This window comes from Pongo abelii, chromosome 12, assembly GCF_028885655.2.
Source record: "Pongo abelii isolate AG06213 chromosome 12, NHGRI_mPonAbe1-v2.0_pri, whole genome shotgun sequence".
In the NCBI taxonomy this organism is placed as follows: domain Eukaryota; kingdom Metazoa; phylum Chordata; class Mammalia; order Primates; family Hominidae; genus Pongo; species Pongo abelii.
In genome coordinates this window covers 104,728,985-104,754,602 of record NC_071997.2, presented here as the reverse complement: position 1 = coordinate 104,754,602, position 25,618 = coordinate 104,728,985, and the positions used below count along the sequence as shown (strand labels likewise).

At 38.3% G+C, this 25,618-nt stretch overlaps 1 protein-coding gene across 10 annotated transcripts in view; it reads left to right on the top strand.

Annotated features, from left to right (window-relative positions):
- The window catches only part of BABAM2 (BRISC and BRCA1 A complex member 2), a 457,873-nt gene that overhangs the window by 155,753 nt on the left and 276,502 nt on the right, over positions 1-25,618 (top strand). For all 10 annotated transcript variants that reach the window (XM_024241865.3, XM_054545266.1, XM_054545271.2 and 7 more), the window contains 1 exon segment: positions 5,164-5,238. In XM_024241865.3, coding sequence (XP_024097633.1) covers positions 5,164-5,238 — 75 coding nt within the window.

Genomic DNA, 25,618 nt, shown 5'->3' with positions numbered 1-25,618 from the left:
TCTTGAGTCTTAGTGTTCAACATTTCCAGTGCTGTCAGAAACAAGTGCTGAGTTTTCTTTGTTCTTCCAATGGCAAAATAAGGAATGTATGATAGGCTTGAAAGTTGGCAATCATAAAGTGCTTTTTATGGTTTCCCAAATTCCCTTCATAGTATTGTTTCTTTTATTATGAATTTAGTTGTGTAAATCAGCCTGTTGCTGATAAACAAAAATTTATATCAGTCCTGGGACCAACATTTCTTTCAGTATGACATTAGTTGTGTAAATCAGCCTGTTGCCAATAAACACAAATTTATATTAATTCTAGGATCAACATTTTGAGAAGGAATAAAGTAGGGATCATCTGAGAGTTTTTAAAAGAATGTTGTTCTAAAATAGCTGGTAGAATAAAAATATATTGTACAAACTAAAATAGGGCAAAAGAGCTAAAATGCAGTGCATGGACTAAAATAACTAGCGGTTCAAATGAGTCCAAGTGCTAAATATGTAATTATCTTTCCTATTACCTTATATGTACAAGAGTTATTTTAACTTTTAAAATCCTACATTCCACTTTTGTTGTTGTTTATATATGTATGTATATGTAAAAAACAGGCATATATATATACACACACACACCTCTGAGTTTAAAAGTTTTAAAATTGCATTTTAATTTACAGGTTACAGGTTGACATTTTACACTAGTAGGCAGAAGTGGTTATTTATTTATTGGTAGGTGGTTTGCTTTATAAACTGAAAATGAAGAAATGACTTGAGTTTGGTTTATCATCATCCCTCCAATTCCCTTCCCCAAACTCTTTGAATCCCATGGTACTTTTTAAAAGCTTGCCTCAATATCCCCAGGAATAACTTCACAGTTGTTCCACATAGATGTAGTAGCCATTTTCTTACTCACTAATTTTATGAATGATTGTTGCACATCCTTCAGGGGTTTAGAAATTGCTCGTACCACGGAGGAGAGAGTTTCTGGGTGACTTTGATCCGTGTTAGTGCTTATTTGCTCCTGTAACCCTGACCTTTTTGCCATCCCCTGAACACAGAGGCACATGCCTGCATCAACCCTTTTTATACTTGTTCTCTTTGCCTGGAGTGTTTTTCCTTCAGTTCCACATGGTTTGTTTCTTACCCTCTTTCCACCTTTGCTCAATTGTTAACTTGTCAAATTACTCTGTAAAGGAGCTAAATCCTGACCATTTGGTAGTTTTGAGCAAACGAGGATTAGAATCCAAGTGATGTGTTGAAAGAATCACTCTGCCTATTGTCATGAGAATAAACTGCAGGCCAACAAGGGCTGACACAGTTAGGGGCAATTGCAGTTGTCCAGGTGTAGAGATAAAGGTGGTTCAGATCAGGTGGTTAGAGAGGTGGTGAAAAGTGGTTGGACTCAGGATATATTTTGAAGGGAGAGTCCAAAAGTCAATATTTTGAAGGGAGACTCAGGATATATTTTGAAAGGGAGAGTTAACAAGATTTTGCCGCCACTTTGAATGTGAGGTGAGAGGGAAAGATAGAAGTCAAAAATGATTCTAGGTTTTTGGCCTGCGTGACCAAAAGAATGGAATTGCCATTTACTGAAATGAGGAATAAATATCAAGAGAAGAGCACAAAATCAGGAATTTAGTTTTGTTTATAGGAGTTGGATATATGAAATTTGAATTTAAAAAAAGGTCTGGGATGGAGATACACAAGTTGGGAGTCATCAGTGTATACATGATTTAAAGTCATGAGCCTGGATGAGATCATCTGGGCATGTAAATGAAGAAAAGCGGTCTTAGAGTGAAGCCCAGGAATACCCCAATCTCCAATGTTCAAGGATTGAGGAGACCAGAGGGAGAGCCAGTGAAGTAGAGAAACTGGAACTCTTGAAACCAAGTAAAGAATGTTCCAGGAAAGGAGTGATCAGCTGTGTCAAATGCTGCTGGTAGAACACTAAGATGAAGACCAAGAAATGATCATCCAATTTGGCAATGGGGAGGTCATTGGTGACCTTGAGGAACTGTTTTGGTGGAGTGGTGGTAGGGAAAGGCTGACTGGTGAGGGCTTAAGAGAAAATAATAAAAGAGGAAATGTAGACCTCAAATATAGATTAACTTTTTACAGGGGATTATTTTTTAAAGTAAAACAGAGAAATGAAATGGGAGCTGAAGAAGGATATGAAGTGAATGGAGACATTTGAAAAATGATGTTTATAAGGCTGAGACGGGCGGATCACAAGGTCAGGAGATCAAGACCATCCTGGCTAACATGGTGAAACCCTGTCTCTACTAAAAATACAAAAAATTAGCCGGGCGTGGTGGCGGGCGCCTGTAGTCCCAGCTACTTGGGAGGCTGAGGCAGGAGAATGGCATGAACCCAGGAGGCGGAGCTTGCAGTGAGCTGAGATTGCGCCACTGCACTTCATCCAGCCTGGGGGACAGAGTGAGACTCTGTCTCAAAAAAAAAAAAAAAAATATGTTTATATGCTGATGAAAGTGATTGAGTAAAGAAGGGAAAAATTAATTATATAGGAGAAAGAGAATGTGGACAGTTGTTGGGAGCATGATTTTTTTTTTTTTTTTTTTTTTTTTGTAGAAGGAGTCTTGCTCTGTCACCCAGGCTGGAGTGCAGTGGTGTGATCTTGGCTCACTGCAACCTCCACCTCCCCCGGGTTCAAATGATTCTTCTGCCTCAGCCACCCCAGTAGCTGGGATTACAGGCACATGCCACCACACCTGGCTAATTTTTGTAGTTTTAGTAGAGATGGGGTTTCACCATATTGGCCAGGCTGGTCTCGAACTCCTGACCTTGTGATCTGCCTGCCTTGGCCTCACAAAGTGCTGGTATTACAGGCGTGAGCCACTGTGCCCGGCCTGTAGCATGTGTTCTTTTATGAGTGGTCCTTCTTCTGTGGCACTGTACACAGTGCTAAGGGAAGACTTTTCTGTCTTTCCTTCTACACCCCCAAACTCTCACTGGGCTAGGTGTCCCTCTTATAAGCTCCCATTTAACTCTATGCTGTTATTGTTGCCTCTACACTTACCCCTTTCAAAGTATGACCCCTTGTACTTAAAAACAGACATTTTTAGGTTTAGCTGTGTCTTGATCCAAAGAACCACACTTACCAGAGTATGTTAGTTTTAGAGTCATCTAGGAGCTTAACATAATACCAAAACCACACCTTTTGGTAATCTTGGACTGTAACAGAAGGCAAGAATTATAATAGGATCTCACAAACCTTCTCCCACCCACCATGATGAGTTATTTGTAGATCCTTAGTGGCTCTTAAGTATTCTCCCAAATGTTGAGTTGTGAGTAGCCTGCACATTATGGCATTCAATACTGAGAATAGCTACTCAGCTCTGAGCATCCATCCTGTTTCTCACCATTGGCATTCCTGGTGGCACAGTGGCTTCTATCACTCTCTCTGGCTTGCCTCATATTTGATTCTGTCCATTCAATTCTCATTTCCGCCTTGTCTGTCACAGGGTTAGGCTTATGGTAATGAAGAAATGCTCTGTCCTTAGCCGGAAGTCGGTGTAAGTTAAAAGATGTTGTGAGCAGTAAAACAAACAACATTTAGGCAGGTATTAGTTATTATTATTATCTTCAGAGCTCAAGGTTTATATTTCTGTCTGTATTTTCAAGGTTTTAGATCAGAGTTTTAAAATTAGGGCCATAACCTTTTTTGTTTTTTTGAGACAGAGTTTCGCTGTTGTTGCCCAGGCTGGAGTGCAATGGTACAATATTGGCTCACTGCAAACTCTGCCTCCCAGGTTCAAGTGATTCTCCTGCCTCAGCCTCTTGAGTAGCTGGGACTACAGACACGTGCCACCACGCCCGGCTAATTTTTGTATTCTTTAGTGGAGATGGGGTTTTACCATGTTGGCCAGGCTGGGCTCGATGTCCTGACCGCGGGTGATCTGCCTGCCTTGGCCTCCTGAAGTGCTGGGATTACAGGCATGAGCCACCATGCCCGGGCAAGGGCCAGAACCTTGAAGCCACTTGCTAGGGTGTTTGTAGAATGGAGTGGCGACTGTGGTGAAATTTTCTAAAGTGCTATGCATGTGTGCCTAGGTACATTCATCCACCTACTCATACAAATATTTGTAAACGCTTGCTATGTTTTAAGATGTGTTTAGGGGAGTTTGTGCTACTCATTTTTTAAAGAGCGGGAACTCTTTGGTAGTTACAATATTAAAAGGATAGACATCCTTTTAATGAGTAGTTCTGGATCATTTCTGGAGTTCTTTTTTCAAATATGTCTAAGTAAAACGCACCATGTCAAAATACCAGGCTGAGCTGCACACTTGCAGTGAGACAGGATGGAAGACCGAGGATTCCACCAGGTCAGGACACATCTTTGTTACCTTTGCAGAGGTTCTCTAGCACCTCTAGATCTCTGCATGATCTAGTTGGAAAACTCCTCCTCTAGACTATGACAAAGTTAAAAAAAAAAGTGATTCCCTAGGCTTTCCTATCATAAAAATTGGGAGGCAAACGTTTTTCTTTTAAATGAGTTTTCTGTTTTAGCAAATAGAAGCTATTATTTATAGCTTAGTTAAATGTTTGAAATCGCCAAACCTCTGTACCTCTTTCCTATAGAGATTAGTTCATGGAGGGAGTTATGAAAAAAACATCAGTTAATGATAATGATATAGTGGACTTTCAGGAGATGAGAAACTTATTTTGAATACCCACTGCTAGGTAGAAGTTTGACCGTTGCATGTACTTCCAGACATACTACAGAAAGGATGGTGGTGTATGCCATCAGCCTTGTGTTTTATAAATATTAGTGATGTGGTCTCAATGCTTTAATAAAAACAAATGAATCAAAGGGGTAGGTCTGTCTTTATTGTTTGGGATTAAAAAAATAATAATCATACATTCATATATTCTTTTCATACTTTTAAGAAACAAAAAGGCAATACTGCTACATTATAATTTTATTGTACATTTAAAATGCAGATTTTAAAAATTCAAATTGTGCTTTTTAGTAACTAATAATTTAAGAACTCTTTCTGATCCTCCCCTACTTTTCCAACCTTTTTTTCTTGCCTAATGTTAGGAAAACCAAATTGAAGATGCCTGCATTTTGAACAGGTTGAACTTGTGGCCTTGGCTATAATTGTCACTTCATAATCTATTTTTGATTTTAATCTTACGATTACAACTTTCTTTTTACAGACTGGTGAATTTTCAGCTCGTTTCCTTTTGAAGTTGCCCGTGGATTTCAGCAATATCCCCACATACCTTCTCAAGGTAAAAATATATGATTATCAGTATGAGAATATAAGTGAGCTTTTTAAGTAATTGTTTAACTCAATATTTGTATGACTTGTTTGTCAGCATTTTGTTCAGATGACGAATTCTATTAAAAATATTTCTTACATGAAGTTCCATTGAGCTGTTTTGTTACCTGAAAGCTAAAATAGTAACTGTGAAAGTCAATTAGAAGTGAGTTTTCCATATTAAAATAAAATTATTATAAGTGAATTAAACTTTGGGAAAAATCGCTTTTATTTAATAATGTTACTGGAATGAAAGACTCTCATATAAATTACCTAATATGCAATATTAGTCGCCACTCCATTCTACAAACACCCTAGCAAGTGCCTTCGAGGTTCTGGCCCTTGGCCAGGCGCAGTGGCTCATGCCTGTAATCCCAGCTTTTTGGGAGGCTGAAGCGGGCGGATCGCCTGAGGTCAGGAGTTTGAGACCAGCCTGGCCAACATGGTGAAACCCTGTCTCTACTAAAAAAAATACAAAAATTAGCCGGGCATGGTGGCAGGCTCCTGTAATCCCAGCTACTCGGGAGACTGAGGCAGGAGAATCGCTTGAACCTGGGAGGCAGAAGTTGCAGTGACCCAAGATCGAACCAGTGCACTCCAGCCTGGGTGATAGAGTGAGACTCCATCTCAAAAAACAAAAAACAACAGATAAAAAACAAACAAAAACAAAGATTTGGCTGGCCTCCCTCTGTGCTGTATTTGTACTTGTGGTTCTTTAATTGCAATCTAGTGTAAGAAAAATTTCTACCTTCCTAATTTGATGTTGTTCAGAGAATTAATGGTATTCATAACTGCCTAGAGAAAAGACAGAATCTTTGTATAAGTTTGCTTGCATATTGTACTAATCAATAAATAATATTAGATATTAATTTTGATAATGGTTATAAGTATGACTTAGTAGAATATAAACTATAAACCATAGAAAAGGTTAGGGAATTTTTTTTTAATACATTCCATCCTTTTTTTTTTTGGAAACATGGTCTTGCTCTGTCACCCAAGCTGGAGTGCAGTGGTGTGACCATAGCTCACCCCAAGCTCAAGTGATCCTCCCACCTCAGCCTTCTGAGTAACTGGGACTACAGGCGTGCACCACTGTGCCAAGCTAATTTTTTATTTTTTGTAGAGAAAGGGTCTCAGTGGTCCTCCCACCTCAACCTCCCAAAATGTTGGGATTACAGGTGTGAGCCACTGTTCCTGGTCTATACAGCCCATCTAAAGAAGAAAATTATTTTCTTTTTCTCTAAGTAAAACACAGGATTTTTGTACTTCATTAAACTTTCGTTTTTAGTTTCCAGTTGACTAGTTCTCCATTCTGTACCCAAGGGTTGTAAAGTCCAAGTAAGAATGGAAATCATCAATTTCTATCAGTTTCTCTACAATCCTGTTGTGGAAAATATATATATTAGATTTGTGATAACCAAGCATAATTAATTTGATTTTGGCAATTACTGTGCTCTATTAGACTAGTAAGCAGTCTTCTAAGAAACCGTTATAGCATATACTCAGGACCTCCTCCATGTATTCCAGTTAAAACTCTCTTTCAGCTCATTTAGAGGCAAGTTCAACAGCATATGAAAGTACATGATTTATATAATCCACAATTTACAGTTACAGTGCTTTGTTTTAATTTATTGTGCCTTATCAGTTTCAGCAGTCTTCCTGTTTATTTGAAATTGATGTTGCCTCTGCTCATATTCTTGAAGGGTCAAAGGAAAAATAAAGTTTGTTGGCTCATAGTCTCATATTTATCTCTTCAGCATCAAATTATCATATTTTTATTTTAAGAATTCTAACTTTGTATGCTGTTCTTATTTTCCTTGCCAGTCAGTTAAGAGAAAGGTGGAATCTGTTTGCCAAAACTGTAATGCTGTTTAATCCCTGCATTACTGTGAAATGATGTCTCTTCTGTAGATAAAATATCTACATTGTAACACTAATGTCCTTCTGGATCTTTAAAGTTCATACAAAAAGAGTAAAACAACAACGACCAAAAAGGAGAAACTCTTGTATAACACAAAGCAACAGCCAAAAAAAACAAAAACAGAAACCTACCAGCACACCAGAAACAATCCAGAATACTTGTTGAGGGTTTTAATATCTACATTCCTAAAGTTGTTGTAACATGTGGTTATGCTCTTCAAAGGAAGTTTGCCTTAGGAGCTGCTTTACATATTATTTGCATTTGGATGCTCCTCATCTAATTACTAGGCCTATAATTGATAGTCTAACTACAAAAATAAACTTCCTGAATTCCTAGGGTTAGGATACTCTTCACCAGCATCAATATAGTTTTACCTTATCATTTCAAACAAATAAAAGGGAAGGTAGAACTTGAAAATATTGAGTAGTATGGAGTTTGACTGCATACCCTATTGATTTGCTACAATGACATTTCATTACACTATGATGAGGCCATCATTCACTCATAAGTTCATATTAGCAGGTGTGCCTGTTTTACCCACTAATAGAATTATTTTATGTTAAAATGAAAAAGCCATTCAATATTCAGTGATATGATTTCCCTTAATATTGTATTGTAAACATATGTGGTTCTTACAGGGGATAGAGTGAATTTATTCTGAAGATGAAGTCTGATTTCAGAGTCTGAATTTCACTTTTGGTTGAGGTTAATCAAAGGGTCAGATGAATCACTAACATAAACACGAAAAATATTTCTGTATTTGTTAGGATTCTCATTTTGCAGGTGGTAGAAATCCAGCATGAGCTCATGTAGACCAGATGAGAAATTTCATACAAATCCTCTTCTTCTGTGGTCTGTATAGCAGGAAACAGTCCATACTTAGTACTTTACAGATCAGGCGTAGACCAACTGTCTTATGTTATTCCACTGGGCTCAGTTGTGTACCCCTGAACTTCTCAACTGGTGTGTTTATGGGGAGAAATTGTGGTCCCCAGCATAAAGAGGAGATTACAGAAATGATCAAAGTGCAAGTATTCTCTACAGTTACTGAACCAAAGAAAGATGGTTTTATAATTACATACTTTCTCTTAACGAACAGCTAGTCATTAGATGCTGCTGCTCTTAATTTTCTTAGAGTGTGGTGAAAAGTGCTGTATGTGTATTCCTGTCTTTATTTTTGTCCTGAGAATTAGTGAACGTAACAATATGATGCTAAGAAGGCTGTGTTTTTGTTTTTGCTTCTGTTTTCTGTAAAACCATACTCCATAGAAAAGTAGCTAAAGAAAAGGTTTGAATTGTCTACTAAAATTTTTATTCTCTGAACAAGAAGCTTAGAAACTAAGAATACAGTATTTTGGCGGGGAGGAGAGGCTTACTTGTAAATATGATGTGTGTTTGAATTGGTCACTTAAAATAATAAGCCAGTTTTATACAGAATACAGTGAAGTTAAATCCTAGAGCTAGGAATCCCTTCAGTAGCATCATACAAAAATATGGAGGCAAATTGTTTTATCCCACTGAACTGGAGGGTTAAATAGCAACTATTTCCTGCTGATAGTGGATATGGCAAATATAACCGTGCAAAGAAAATCAACATTAACTTTTTTTTGTTGGGTAAGAAAAGACCGTATTGTTTATGTAGGCTAAATTGTTGTTGGAGTATCTCTAAACTAGAAATCATTGAGCCCTAGCCCAGGTTAGAAGTAGGGCTATAACCAATTGACTATGACTGAAGTACTTGGACTTTTACTGGCATTATTTAATATCACACACTGAGCCCATTCATCCTGATGGATTGCATGTAGAAATTTAGTTCCACTGTGGAATCCGAATCATGACACTACAGCGAAATTAATTGAGTGTGAAAAAGCTAAAATAGGTTATTTATACAAGAGATGAAGCTCTCATCCTTCTTTTGAAGTCACTGTGGCTGTACTGATCAGTCAGGGCACAATCAATGCAGAGCCCAGGTCACTTTGCCAAACAGAAGCAGAAAGCAGGAATTCAGTTCAGGGTGTCTAGACTTGTTCAGGAGCCTAGGATAGGCAGAGAGTTGTGAATATGTAACTATACAATGGTCTAAGCAGATCACTAACATGGAAGAGAGCATCTAGGTGTGCTGAGATTATCTGATGAAGGAGCAATCTCCTCAGCCTGACATTGGCCAGCCGGTTACCTACTTATAGTCAGTCTGCTTTCTAACCAAACCTAGTAGTAAATGCAGATATTCACAGAGCCAGGCAAGTACTGAAAAGGAGTGAATCTGACTTGATACAATACAATAGGAAATGGTAGGGACTGGAGTGAACTGGCATGTACGTGCTTCATCTAAAGGCAGCAGCTGCTATACAGCTACAGAGTTGTTTTCCATTTGATAGTTTGGGACTGGTGTTGCCAGATATCCAGATGTTATTAAAAGGAGCCCAGAATCTCAGGGATTATTGTTGTTGTTGTTAATATGAAAAACTACTATCTTTTAAGTAATAGCAATGATAAATATTGTTTACAAACACTGCAAGAACACTTCTATGTCGTAGCCATGGCCTGTGGGTTAATTTGTGACCCTTGCTCTAAAATCTAACCGTCTTGTACCAGGTGGGTGGCAGAAGGCTTTTCTTCACTTTCCTTGATTTATACTATACAGTGTGGTATTCAGGGAGATCTTACTATGACCCAGTGGGTAACAGGAGAACCCTGAACTGGAGTGCCACTCAATATCCTGAGCCACTTATCACAACTGCAACAGAGTGGCCAGAATGAGTTTGGCTTGGTTTTTGAGTGTGGTACTGTGCAGAACACCTAAGTACTGATTTTGCCATAAAATGATACTGGGATTAGACAAACAACAAAAAAGAAATTCAAGCATATTCATTGTCCTCAGAGATCTTATAATTGATAAGTTAACATTTACTGATAAATAGCTAAGTGTTAACTTGTACGCTACCTGCCCAGTAAGCTTTTAAAAAGAGTAAGATTGTTATGGATTGGAATGATTAGGTCATAAAATCTTTATGACCAAGTTTTGGCATTAGCTAGATCTCTAAGCAGCATAGCTTTTCAAGGCTGGAGGGAGAGGAGGAACAGATCAGGGATGGATGATCATGCAGTCAGTGGTAGGACTGTGAGGACATACTTGATTTGGGGAGTAAGTAGTAATCTAGGTTGCAAGAGAAATTTCCTGCAAGAGACTACTGGGAGATAAAACCAGAAAAAAAAGTTGGAAAGATACTGAATGCTGGGAGATTGATTTTAGGCTTCATTTAGCAGGTAGTCTTAATCCCCTTATAACTGGGTTATCATGGTGGGAGCTATTTCCTTGGCCCCATTCTCTTCAGTACCCAATCTTCCTGCAGTATTACTGTTAGTCTCCTGTAACGTTTCTCAAAACGAGTAGTACTTACTTGTTGGATGCTGCTTCTAGAGCCCATTCTCCCGTGCAGTGCTGTTTTACACAGCTTCCCAAAATGTGCATTTAGTCTCAGAAAGGCAGCCATCCGCAGTGTCCTACCAGTGCTGTGAGAATTCCCAGTGCTGTCATTTTGCTCACGCTCTTCTTTCTGGCTCTGAAATTCCTACTCTTTCATCTTTTTCTGGATAATTCACTTAATTGACATAGAAATAAGGAGAAGTCCAAAGAAATTCAATTACTTGCCCAAGACTGTGTTTATTTGAAGATATTGACAGAATATCTCATTTTGATTATTGGCAGCTAGAATGAGAGAGGTGCTAAAAGGTCAAGGTGGAAAAGAAGCAGGATATTGAAACCAAAGAGAACCTTATGAAGGAGGAAGTTTTGCACACAACTGTGGAGAAGCCTGAATTTGGAGAATCCAATGGAAGAGAATTGTCGTATATGTAGAAGGACAACAGGAGCTCAGAGTCATAAAGGTCAAGGTGTGGTTTTTTTTTTTTTTTTGAGATGGAGTTTCGCTCTTGTCACCCAGGCTGGAGTATAGTGGCTCCATCTCGGCTCACTGCAACCTCCGCCTCCCAGGTTCAAGCAATTCCTTTGCCTCAGCCTTCCGACTAGCTGGGATTACAGGCTCCCACCACCAGGCCCGGCTAATTTTTTGTGTTTTTAATAGAGAGGGGATTTTGCCACATTGGGCAGGCTGGTCTTGAACTTCTGACCTCAGGTGATCCACCCACCTTGGCCTCTCAAGGTGTTGGGATTACAGGCATGAGCCACCGTGCCTGGCCAAATCAGGGTTTTAAAATGTTCATGATGAAGGAAATACTCAAATGCCATTGAAAGAATTAGAACCAAGAAAAAAAGCATTTGAATTTGTGAGGATGATAGGGATGGTGAGAGTAGAGAGAACACTTTCAGTAGGATGACCAGAATAGAGGCCAGATTGTTGGTGTTCATGAGGATATGAATGATTAGAAAATATACTCAGTGGGTATCTGACAAAATGAATTTTGGAAATGGTATGGAAACTTGAACTGAAATGATCAAGTGAAACTATTAAGAAGAAACAACTGAAATGATAGCATACTAGCCAAACTAATCATAGAGAAGGTTTTTTTTTTTTTTTTTTTTTTTTCAGTAGACAGAGTCTTGCTTTGTCACCCAGGCTGGAGCGTAGTGGCACAATCTCGGCTCACTGCCACCTCCACCTCTGGGATTCAGGCAATTCTCATACCTCAGTTTCCCCAGTAGCTGGAATTACAGGCACGTGCCACCATGCCTGGCTAATTTTTGTATTTTTAGTAGAGATGGGGTTTCGTCATGTTGGCCAGGCTGGTCTCGAACTCCTGACCTCAAATGATCTGCCTGCCTGGGTCTCCCAAAGTGCTGAGATTATAGGTGTGAGCCACCACACCCGGCCGTAATCATAGAGAAGGTTTCTTAAGAAGTTGTTTTAATTAGTGATATGCTTAAATATGATAATTATATCAATGTTCTCTCCTGGGAAAGTGTAAAGGAAATTTTGCCTGGAAAAGCCCATTTCAAGTGGTGCTGTCATTCTTTTATATAGTTAGGAGAAATAGGTAATGGCATGAGTGTTAAAAAACAAAGTGTGTGTATGACAGTCACATTTTGTGACTTGCCATTAAAGATTGAATAAGTTGGCACAGTTTTGAAATTTCTCATTCTTCTCATCTGCCCTTAGGAACAGGGGAAGATTTTGCATTCTCTGTACCCAGAAGAACATTAGACTGATTAACGTTACTGGAATTTTTTTGTGGATGAATTCTTGCATTGTCTTTTACTATTTGGAAATGCTTGAAGCCCATTTAGCATTACATGTTTGCTAGAAAGGAAACTGGTAATTTCCCCCCAGATATTCTCTTTATTTAAAATCCAGCAAGCTTGTTAGGGTGGTATGTATTGATTATAATTCTTTTTCAGCACATGTAAGATAGAAATATTGAAAAGCCTCTGATTCTGATAAGAATATATAAATTCAAAGGCTGACCTTACAAGTTTTTCTGTAAACCACAGATTAAATAACTCCTCTGAATTTGAGACTTTTTAGTTCAGGGAATTTTTTTGATTCAGTAAAGTCACACTTAATAATCAGCTTTTAGAGAGAAAGACTGCTTTAACACACTCTTGTAAAATCTAGCTTTAAAGCAAAATAGTCGTCTAGTACTTGAAGGACCATAAAGAATTCACATAGAACCCTCATCTTCTTATCTTAAAGGAAATAATTTCTGTCTAATCAAATAGGAGTGGGCATACTTTTCTAAAAGTAGGAAGGAGTACCGGGAAGATAGTGCCGTAAAAGTAGGGTGCTGTTTACTCCTATAATAAGACTGATTTATCCTTGCTAAATTTGAGCCAAAATTTGCATTTGAGACTTAATCACAAAGAAAGCAGTGAGATGGTCTGAACACTCACTCTGCAGGGAATCTGTCTCTTTCTTTACTAAGCAGTGGACCCATGGCTGCTCTCAGTACCTCGTCCTTGTTCCACCTCCCTTCTCTAGAGAGCAGACAGGACTTACGGAAAAATACACTCTAGTTCAGGGTCCAGCAGGCTCCTCTAAAGGGCAAGATAGTAAAATTTTAGACTTGTGTGCCATATGGTCTCTGTCACAACTACTCAACTCTGCTTTCATAGCATGAAAGCAGCTACAGACAATATGTAAATGAATGAGTGTGGCTGAGTTCCAATAAAACTTTATTTTCATGTTTGAGATGATGGATATGCTAATTACCCTGATCTGATCACTATACATTATGTGTATAGAAACATCACTATGTTTTTCATGAATATGTACAGTTATTATTTGTCAATTAAAAGATGAATTTCTAAAAACAAAAACAAAACAACATTTATTTTTAAAGTAAAGGATAAACCTTTTTTTTTATCCAGCCCAGGCATTGGGCTGGATCTGGCCCATAGGCAGTAGTTTGCCAATCCCTTTTCTAGATGATGGAGGGGAGTGTTTCTTCACAAAGACACCTGATGCATCATAAATAGATAAGTAAAGGGATTTGGCTCAGTGAGTGTCCGTGGTTTTTATACCATGGTCTCTGTTTATGTTTGATTAGTACCTTCAACTCTGTTGAAGTCTCCCTTCTTCTCTTTCTCCCCCTACCCTTTTTTTAAACCTTCCTTCTTTTATTCCATCTTCTCTCTTATTTTAAATCATCTGTTAGTAACATAAAATTTACTGAATTATCTTCCAAGTCTTAGTTTCCCAAACCGTTCAAATGAGGTTAGCTATTATTATGATCTGAAATTTTGTACCCACCTTCCCCCAAATTTATATATTGAAATCCTAATCCCCAAGGTGATGGTGTTAGGAGTTAGGACCTTTAGAGGTGATTCAGTTATGAGGGTGGAGCCCTGGTGAATGGGATTAATACCCGTATGAAAGAAGCCCTAGAGGGCTAACAGGCCTGAGGACACAGTGAGAAGGCACCATCTGTGAACTAGGAGACAGGCCCTCACCAGACACCACAGTTGCTGCTACCTTGATCATGGACTTTCTAGCTTCCAGTACCGTAAGAAACAACTCTCTGTTTTTTACACAGTTTATAGTATTTTGTTATGGCAACTGGAACTGACTAAGATAGCTATGCATACCACACAGGATTGTTGGGACTATTAATGAGATAATAAATATGATGGTACTTAATACACTTCTGAGCTTGGTGCAGGTGCAGAATACAAATAGTTTTGATTTCATTAAGTCATTTAATTTGTATTTCAAAGTATTGAATTTACTCTGGAACTAAGCACTATTCACAATAGCAAAAACATGGAATCAACCTAAATGCCCATCAGTGGTAGACTGGATGAAAAAAATGTGGTACATATGCACAAGGGAACACTGTACAGCCATTAAAACAATGAGATCATGTCCTTTGCAACAACAGCGATGGAGCTGGAGGTCATTATCCTAAGGAAACTAACACAGGAACAGAATACCAAATACTGCATGTTCTTACTCATAAGTGGAAGTTGAACTTTGAGTATATGTGGATACAAAAAAGGGAACAATAGCCACCAAGGCCTACCCTAGGGTGGAGGGTGAGAGGAGGGTGAGGATCAAAAAACTACCTGTCAAGTATTGTGGTTATTACCTGGGTAACAAAATAATCTGTATACCAAACCCTGTGGCATGCAATACACCTGTATAACAAACCTGCACATGTACCCCTGAACCTAAAATAAAAGTTAAAAAAAGAAGAAAAAATTTCATTGAAATTATGACAGAGTTGTTTACTACTTAATTTTTCCTCTCTTCTGATTTCCCTTATGTAGAATTCAAAACTTAAATTTTTACTTGCCTTAAGTTTCCAAATATGATTTATGGTAATTCTGACAATGGTATATATATTTTCTTACTAAAAATGAAGAAGTCACAGGTAGTTTCTTGGAAAAAAGAAGTTACAGGTAGTTTCTTGGAATGTAGATTGGGGTAACCCATTATGGAAAACACAACGGAGGTTTCTAAAGAAATTAAAAATAGAACTACCAGTAATGCCTCTTCTGGGCATATAACCAAAGGAAATAAAATCACCACCTCATAAAGATCTCTGCACACCCATGTTCATTGCAGCTTTAGTCACAATAGCCAACATATGGAAACAACCTAATTGTTCATCAGTGGTTGAATGGATAAGGAAACTGTGGTACATATACATTTTGAAATATTATTCAGTCCTAAAAAAGAATGTGCCATTTGCCACGACATGGGCGAGCCTGGAGGATATGATGCTAAGTGGAATATGCCAGACACAGAAAGAAAAATATTGCATGATCTCGCTTGTATGTAGAATCTTAAAAAAAATTTCAAATATATGCGGAGAACAATACAGAGGTTACCATGGGTTGGGGGTGGTGGTGAGTGGCAAATGGGGGGATGTAGGATACATCTTCTGTGTGCATCAGAGGGTACGAAGAGCACCTGTGTAGGATGAACAAGTCTAGCACTCTAATGTACAACAGGACTACAGGTTATAAAATTGTACCATATATGGAATTCATGCTAAATGAGTAGATTTCAGCTGCTCTGGCCATAAAAACAACTACCAAAAAATGGGTAACTATGTGAGATGATGGATGTATTAATTTCCTTCACTGTAGTAACCTTTTTATTGTCTGTATGTATCCCATAACATCAGGTTGTATGCCTTAAATATACACAATAAAATTTATTTTTTAAAAAAGAGAGCCTTCCTCTTTTGGCTTTCTTTTATTGTTATACAGTTTATTTTAAATTTTTTTTAATGATGTACTTCTTTCTTTTTTTCAAAATTTCAATTTTAGAATGTAGGTGTATCTCAAATGATTATCAGTTGACCTGCTTTGCTACCCTGTCCCCATTTATAGTGATCGTCATTTAAGTACAGTCTGTTCTGCTACAGGACATGCTTTAGTAACATGAATTAGTTCATTCACAATTGGTAAATAGTAGAAGCCTGTCAGTATAATGCAAAAGCAGCTATGGCTTACAGTTGACTTTTTCTCTAGCACATTAATTATTTTGACCACTAAATAACAGCAGCTAAATGCAAAGTACATTAATACAGATGAACATAGCAAGCTTTGGAGGCATATTGTATTATTTATTGTATCACTTATTATTGGGAATATAGCATCTTAAATACATTAATATTTTACTGAAATTACTTTGGTTTTTGTCAGTGCTGTGCTTACAAAGTTGTGCAGGCCTTAAGTGGTCTATATTTTCCTCATAAGTCTCTTATTTTTAGTATGTAATTTACTAGAATGCAATTTTTTAAGGAATGCATATATCATATAGCAGCAACACTTGTATTTTAAAACTTATAGACTAGGCATTCTTAGTCCTTTACACTTTCCAAATATGTTGCAGGTTTTTAAATCCTTCTCCATCTTCATACTTCTCTTTAGGGAGTGTTCCAGATTGCCAGCATCTCTCTTAAACTATGGTGCTCAAAAATAAGCACAAAACTCCAGGGAGGGTTGATCAGGTCAGTGTTTATTAAGACTCTGAGCATCAACATTAATTAGTACTTCTTGAGTTTGTAAAAGACCATACTTCCTTGTCTTACTAATCCAGTTTTAAGCAGTTGGTTCTTCTAAGCCAATGTGTAGACTTAATCCCTTCATAACAGCTTTTTGGATTTGCCCTATTTTTTTTCAGTCCGTTTATGAGGGAAGCCTTGCAACCTATGATCCAGAAAGGGAAGTGGGGATTGGAACCAGGTAGCACAGTGAGATTAACAGGAATTATGGGATGTGATCACTACAGGTGACCTTTTTTTTTTTTTTTTTTTTTTTTTCAATCTGGAACTACTTTTCTCTATGGTAGAGCTTTCTTCACCCACATCTTAAAGGTGCCACCTGGCACCTGACAGAGGTTGTGCCGGTTTGTTTCTGTCATCTGTTCTCATTACTCCATTTTCATCAATCAGCAGATCTACAACTCAAATAAAGGTAAAAGCTGATTAATGGTGTAAGGTGATTACACAGATAATAGTGTAATGCCTGTTAGGATAATACTTAATTATTAAGAAAAGTACAAAATTTAGTAGGTTGGTGAGAGAGGATTACACCTGGCTGGGAAAAAAACCTTTATAAAGGAGGCGACATTTGGAATGGCCTTGAAAGACTTGGTTTTGATAAAGAAAAGCTAGACAGGCTAGGCACGGTGGCTCACGCCTGTGATTCCAGCACTTTGGGAGGCCGAGGCGGGAGGATCACAAGGTCGAGGGATCGAGACCATCCTGGCTAACACGGTGAAACCCTGTCTCTACTGAAAATACAAAAAAATTAACCAGGCGTGGTGGCGGGTGCCTGTAGTCCCAGCTACTCAGGAGGCTGAGGCAGGAAAATGGTGTGAACCTGGGAGGCCGAGCTTGCAGTGAGCCAAGATCGCGCCACTGCACTCCAGCCTGGGTGACAGAGTGAGACTGTCTCAAAAAAAAAAAAAAAAAAAGAAGAAGCTAGACAGAAAGAACAAGCGTTTTTTCAGGTGGCAACAGTAGCACAGTTGGAAAACAGTTGAACAGTCCAGTTTGGCTAAAACGTAAAACTTGAGTACAAAGTACTGGGAGATTAGAAAGGAAAGGCATTTTAAAGACATAGTGATACAGCCTTAAATACTTGACTCAAATTTTAGTCATTATTTTTGAGCAGGGTAGTACTGCAATTGGGATTGTATTTAGGAATAGAAATCTGCCAGAAACATAATATAAAATGATGGAGAGGAGGAAGGAGGAAATGAGGCTGGACCCTGGATCCAGACCTGTTATCATAGTCAGGGCTCAAGGTGATAGAAAACTTAATATCAAGGCTTCAGGTGACGCATGTTTTAGATTTGCTGAAGTGTATATAAAAAATATATATATATGTATATATATAAACATTGTATAATTTTATATACCAGCTGGGGTGCATGGTCACTTAACTCAGTGATTAACCTGGGAAAGCAGGGGAGAGGAAACGTGCCAGAACCTTCTAGCCAGTGCTACCCAAAGTGCATCAGTTTTGGTTCTTGATGAAACAAACACAGCATTGAGAGCATTTAGAAACATTAAAAGCAGTTGACAGAATAATCATATATCTGTTGAATCTAATGATAGAAATGTTGGGTTTGTATTTTGTATGTGTTTTAAAAGATTTCTTTTTCTAGTAATTCACTTTGAATGTATTTTACAAATCTATCAGTTGGTGATGGATTAGAGAGAAACAAACAACAACGGCTCCTTCACTGTGGATGGTTTGAGAAGCATTATTCGAGCCCACCCTGTGCCTTCTGTGGCTGCTGGTTACCATTGCCTCCCTTATCCTGAGATACAGCAGTCTGAGGTGTCTCTGAGGTTTTTTGGTTTTATTCTTTTTGCCTAGCTGAGTTTTACAATCCTTGTCACCCAGCATGCCCCTCCTTTTTATTTTTATTTATAAATACATTTCCAGGATTTAGCATAGGAGAAGCCCTTGACTTGATTGACATTTAATACAGAACTAGAAGAGAGGGATTTTTTATTTTATAAAATATTTTAAAACATATTTTAACAGTACACACATACCTTGATCTAGTTTAATGACAAAATAATGTCACAAAGGGATCTACCCTCTTTCCTTCATTTTTCTGAAGATCCATTTTCTTCCTTGTATCTGTTTGTTGCCGATTTGTTTTCATATTATGATCATATTATATAGTTGGGATGTGTGAAACCCAGAAATAAAGTTGGTGTTTCTCCTTGTTCCGGGATTGCTCATAAGCAGTTTGACTCTCTTGAAGCAGGATGGGATATGATTTAGATTTGTCAAACTTTGTGTTAACCCTAGAAAGTCATGTGAGTACTTCATGAAAATACTCTTTAGCAGAAGATCCTGGAATATTGATAGTGTTGGCGTTCTTAGTCTCTTTTCTATAGACCAGCAACTCACAAGTATGGTCCAAGGACTGCTGGTATTTCCAGGACTCTTTCAGAGAGTACATGAGGTAAAAACTATTTTCAAAATAAAATTAAGAATTTCCATACCTCATGAGTGAATAGTGGAGTTTTCCAGAGGCTACTTGGTGTGTTATGTCATCACTCTGATAGCCAAGGTCATATTTGCTTGTGTGTTCTTGCATTTTAGAAATTTTCTCGGATTTTACCGAAGTTTATTCAAGAAGAAGTAGATAATTTGAATAGCCTTGTGTCTATTATAGTTAAATATGTTCCCACCATGAAAACTTGAGGCACAGATGACCTCCCTGGTAAATTCCACCAATCATTTAAGGAAGAAATAGTACAGAAAATCTTTTGGAAAATTGAAAAAGGGGGAATGATTTCTAACTTGTTCTGTGAGGACAGCACTACTTGATAACAAAAATCAGGCAAAGATATTACAAGAAAAGAAAAGTCCAGATGCATCTGTCTCATAAACACAGGTGCAATATTTGAAATAAAATTTTAACAAACTCAAAAGAATGATACATAAAAAGGATGATACATTATGAATAAGTGGAGTTTATCCCAGAGATGTAAGGTAGGCTGAATATTCAAAAATCAACAATATAACTAATCATATTAACAAACTAAGAAAGAAAAATCATGTGATTATCTCAATAGACATAGAAAAAACATTTGACAAAATCGAACATCTATTCCTGATAAAAAAAAAAACTCTCAGGAATCTAGGAATGGAAAGGAACTTCCTCAACCTGATAAAAGTACATCTATGAAAATCCTATAGCTAGTATCATACTTGATGTTGTAAAAGACCAAATACTTTCTCTCTAAGATTAAGAAGGCAAAGATGTTTACTCTCACCAATTCTATTCAGTACTGGGGGGCCTGGCCAGAGCAATAAAGCAAGAAAAAGGAATAACATTTAGAGTAGAAAGGAAGAAGTAAAACTATCTTTTCACAGATGATATTGTTGTCTGTGTCAAAAAGCCTAAGGAAATTACAAAAAAGCTTCTAGAACTAATAAGTGAATTTTGTAATGTTGCAGGATACAAGGTCAATATATAAAATCAATTATATTTCTATAGGCTAACAAGTAATTAAAATTTGATATTTTAAAGATATCATTTATAACAACATCAAAATTTTGGAATATTTAGAGATAAATCTAAGAAAAGATATGAAAGACTTTTATCCTGAAAACTACAAAATGTTGCTGAGAGAAACTAATGAAGATCTAAACAAATGGATATGTCATGTTCATATGCTGGAAGACTTAATCTTGTAAGATATCAGTTCTTCCTAAATTGGCATATAGATCTGGCACAATTCTAGCAAGTTGAAATCTCAGCAGAAATTGTAAAAATTGACAATCTGATTCTAAAATTTATTTTGAAATACCAAGGACCTAGAATAGCCTAAACAATTTTGAAAAAGAAGAACAAAATTGGAGGACTCACATTCCCTGATTTCAAAGACTTATTATAAAGCTACAGTAATCAAGACAGTGTGATGATGGTCTAGAAAAAAATATACCAGTATAGATCATTGGAACAGAATAGAATATTCAGAAATAGATCCACACATACGTGGACAATTGATTTTTGACCAAGGTGCAAAGGCAATTCAGAGAAGAACAGATAATCTTTTCAACACATGATGCTAGAACAATTGGATATCTATATTAAAAAAAAAAGAGAGAGAAAAGGCCTGGCGCGGTGGCTCATGCCTGTAATCCCAGCACTTTGAGAGGCTGAGGCAGGCGGGTCACGAGGTCAGGAGATTGAGACCATCCTGGCTAACATGGTGAAACCTCATCTCTACTAAAAATACAAAAAATTAGCTGGGGCGTCGTGGCAGGCGCCTGTAGTCCCAGCTACTCAGGAGGCTGAGGCAGGAGAATGACGTGAACCTGGGAGGCGGAGCTTGCTTGCACTGAGCTGAGATTGTGCCACTGCACTCCAGCCTGAGCAACAGAGTGAGACTCTGTCTCAAAAAAAAAAAAAAAAAAAAAAGAGAAAAGAAAAGAAACTTCAATCCATGCCTTGAAAAGGCATATATATATGCATGTATTTGTTGAAATATATATATATTTGTTGAAATATATATATTTCCATGTAAAGTTTAACTCAAAATGGATTATAGACCTAAAAGTAAAACCTGAAACTATACAACTTCTAGAAGAAAACGTGTGATAAAATCTCAATAACTTTTTTTTTTTTTAAAAACCTATGTTCTAATTTCAGATATGCTAAATGTCAACAGAGATAGCACACATAAATAGGAGCACTTCATGATTCTCATTACTTGTAAAAGGGAGTCCCAAACACTTTGAGAACTGCTGCTGTAGACTTTATGGCCTGTTGTATTTGGCAGTAGATTCAAAACAGCATATTAACATTTCCAGGATTGTTGGCCAGGTGCGGTGGCTCATGCCTGTAATCTCAGCACTTTGGGAGGCCAAGTCAGGGGATCACCTGAGGTCAGGAGTTCGAGACCAGCCTGGCCAACATGGCAAAACCCTTTCTCTACTAAAAATACAAAAATTAGCTGGGCATGCTGGCAGGTGCCTGTAATCCCAGCTACTTGGCAGGCTGAGGCAGGAGAATTGCTTGAACCCAGGAGATGGAGGTTGCAGTGAGCTGAGATTGTGCCACTGCACGCCAGCCTGGGTGACAGAGCAGGAGTCCATCTCAAAAAAAAAAATAACACTTGGCCGGGCATGGTAGCTCACACCTGTAATACCAGCATTTTGCGGGCTGAGGCAGGTGGATCATGAGGTCAGGAGATAGAGACCATCCTGGCCAACATGGTGAAACCCGGTCTCTACTAAAATACAAAAAATTAGCCTGGTGTGGCGGTGCGTGCCTGTAGTCCCAGCTACTTGGGAGGCTGAGGCAAGGGAATCGCTTGAACCTGGGAGGTGGAGGTTGCAGTGAGCCAAGATCGCGTCACTGCACTCCAGCCTGGTGACAGAGCAAGACTCCATCTCAAAAAAACCAAAAACCAAAAAAAACATATTTCCAGGATTGTTACCTGCTTCATAAAACTTCTTCTGCATTATCAGCAATGATACTTGTATTAAAAAGGCATTATCAGCTCACATCAATGTAGAGTAAAGCTGAGATCTTCACCAATTGCTCTTTGAAATCAATCCTTCTTATAAGCTGCCAGCATCTAGGGCTTGGTATCATTGGTTTAGGTACATTTGATGAACACTCAGGTGTAGAAATCTGAAGTGTTTATCCCCGGGGTTTCTAATGTGTGCCATTCTGTGTTATGACTTACAGCCACTTAATGTCACCACTAGCATTTAGAGACAGACATTGGTCAGAATAAAAGACATCTCACAGCCACCCTGTAAGGTGGCACAGTGGATGTATGTTGTTTTGTCTGCCTAGCACGTCTTTTCCCCTTCTTCTTGTAGTAGTATCCCGTGCCCATGTTCTTTTCCCTCCTTCATCCATGTGATTCTGCTAGGACTGTCTAGCACAGTTCCCCTTCTGCCTGGCAGGGGTTAGTTTAAGAACTGGATATATGATCTAAGCTTGCCCAGTCAGAGTCCTTCCTAGGACATTTACAAACTGAAGTAGGAAGGGAAAATCCTTTTCTGAGATGTTTGTAAGCTTGAATTGAGTCCAGAACTATAAGAAGCTGTGTTTCTCATCACGTGGGAAAAGACTCTAGACAGCACTGTCCGGTACCAATATAATGCAAGCCGCATATGCAACTTAACATTTTCTAGTAGCCACATTGAAAGAACTAAAATGAAGTAGGTGAAATTCCTTTTAATAATGTTTCACTTAACCCATTGTACTCAAAATATCATTTCAACATATAATCAAAATAAAAATTGTTGATGACTCATTGTATGATTACATATTTTGTGCCAAGTCTTTAAAATCCAGTATGTTTACCCTTTACCACCTCTCAGTTCAGACTAGTCACATTCTAGGTACTCAGTAACCACATTTGGCTGGTAACTGCCATATTGGACAGTGCAGCTCTACACAGTGAGAATGAAAGGAAGCCAACATGGAAAATGATGAGTGATAAAGATTTAGAGAGAAAGAGTACTGTCAGTGGTGAGATTTTTGGTTTTGGTCCTTGAGGTTTGAGAAACTATTTTGGCTCCAGCTCCTATAACCAGCTCTTCTTTGGAATCTTTGAGCCCCTCCCAGAGTTTTCCAATAAGTAACTTTTTTTTATGTGAGTATGATTTGGGTTCCTGTCACTTATGATCAAAAATATCTTGACTCATCCAGTAAGCCAGTAAGGCATTATTATCTTCATTTTTTTAAGATGAGGAAACCTAAGCTGAGAGAAGTTGAATGGGTTACCCAGGGTTATCCTAACTGTATGTGGCAGGGCCTGGATTTCAATTCAGGTCTGTCTCACTCAAAAGCCCACGCTCTTTTTACCTCAAGAGACTGCCATGGAGGCTTCCTGTAGAGCAAGCCCTTTTCACTGGATGAAGGGTTGGGATTTCAATGCTTCACATATTCTTTGTAGCCTCTGATACAGTGGAACTGTGAAAATGCTTATTTTTTGACAGGAACTTGTTGGTGGAGACCCATAGTAGTCCTGTCAACAAATCTCACCTCCCTTTCTTTCTAAAAAAGTGACATTAGCAAGTTACTTGGCACTGAATGGAACCTAGTTTGCTACTACATATCTTGTGGGCATCTGCACGCTGTCTTGTAAAATGGTGGAGTAATCTAATCTTGTTTCATTTGAAGTATATTGGCCTGTCCAGGAAACTTTATTAGCACCTCTAAACAATTACATCATTAAAGGGCAAGACTTAGAAGCCTTGTTAAGGCTGTGTAAGATCTGTTTTCTAACTTAAATGAAGTTAAGCAAATTCCCATAATAATTTTAGAATGATTCAGTGTTTTCTAGTTACCGTAAATGATACTGCAAAAAGCTGGAAATCAACATGAAGCTATTCTTTTTCATTTTTTAGAATCAGCCTTTTGAATGATTCCTATACTCTAATGTTCAATTGATACTTGATTCATTTTAGAAAATTGTCGTAGACCCATATACTTGAGAATTGGCATGTGTGAGGCTGAAGTTTTATGCTAGCGCACCCAGGCAATCCATAATTGCAGTAAAGAAACATATACTTGGCTGGGTGCGGTGGCTCACGCCTGTATTCCCAGCATTTTGGGAGGCGGAGGTCAGGAGTTCAAGATCAGCCTGGCCAACATGGTGAAACCTCTTCTCTACTAAAAAATACAAAAATTAGCTGGATGTGGTGACGGGCGCCTGTAATCCCAGCTACTCGGGAGGCCGAGGCAGGAGAATTGCTTGAACCTGAGAGGCGGAGGTTGCAGTGAGCCGAGATTGTGCCACTGCACTCCAGCCAGGGCGACAGAGTGAGACTCCGTCTCAAAAAAAAAAAAAAAAAGAACCATTTACTTGAGGGCACACAGCTAAAAGTTCAACTTCATTTATTTAGCACACCATCAGAAGTTTCTTTATTAGACAATCATAACAAATCAATGCAGTTTAACTTTAGTCAACACTGTAATATAAAGCTATCCCAAATTAAAATCTACAAAGCGAGAATCCTGACTTGTTCATAAGTGTGAGGTCTACACCTGTTACCACTATCACCTTTTCTCACTTGAAAATTCCATTGGTGTCTCTTTTATGCCACGTATTAAACATAAAAAAAGATACTAAGTTTACATTGAGAGTCTTCCTATTCATGATCCGGTCAGACTGCTCTGGCTTCTCACTCACAGGTACTATGGCTAGCAGCGAATTATCATGCCATAAAGAACTGTGCTCACGAGGTCCTGGTCGTGACAGGAGCCACTCCTTGGGTTGTGGTTCTCCTTAATATTGCCTCTGTTATTCTAAGCCTGAATAGTCTGGGATGAGGGAAAGGAAACTACATCCATCCACACACACACAGCTTGGAGGGGCTTCTAGGATAGCTGACAAAGTTCTGTTTCTCTACCTGGGTGGTTTTGTCTTTTAGTAATTTGCTAAGCTATAGATAGGTTTTGTGTAGTTTTCTGTATTTGTATTTTATTTTGCAATAAAAACATAATTTTAAAAAGCAATATATTGAATACAGAAAGTTTTAAGGAATTATATTTTCTCTCCATTTGCCCTGCCTGGTCTTGCCTTTTGTTAAGAAACCCAGGACATGAAATCTATCATAATGTAAGAAAATCTCCTTCAGAGCCATTCTTGGAAAAGGATCCACCAATTTATTCAACAATATTTATTGAATTGTGGCTGGGTGCGGTAGCTCAAGCCTGTAATCCCAGCAGTTTGGGAGGCCGAGGCAGGCGGATCACTTGTGGTCTGGAGTTGGAGACCAGCCTGGCCAACGTGGTGAAACCCTGTCTCTACTAAAAAAAAAAAAAAAAAAAAATTACAAAAATTAGCTGGGTGTGGTGACACATGCCTGTAGTCCCAGCTACTTGGGAGGCCGAGGCAGGAGAACCACTTGAACCTGGAAGGTGGAAGTTGTAGTGAGCCGAGATTGCACCACTGCGCTCCAGCCTAGGTGACAGAACAAGACTCCATCTCAAAAAAAAAAAAAAAAGAGCCACGATAA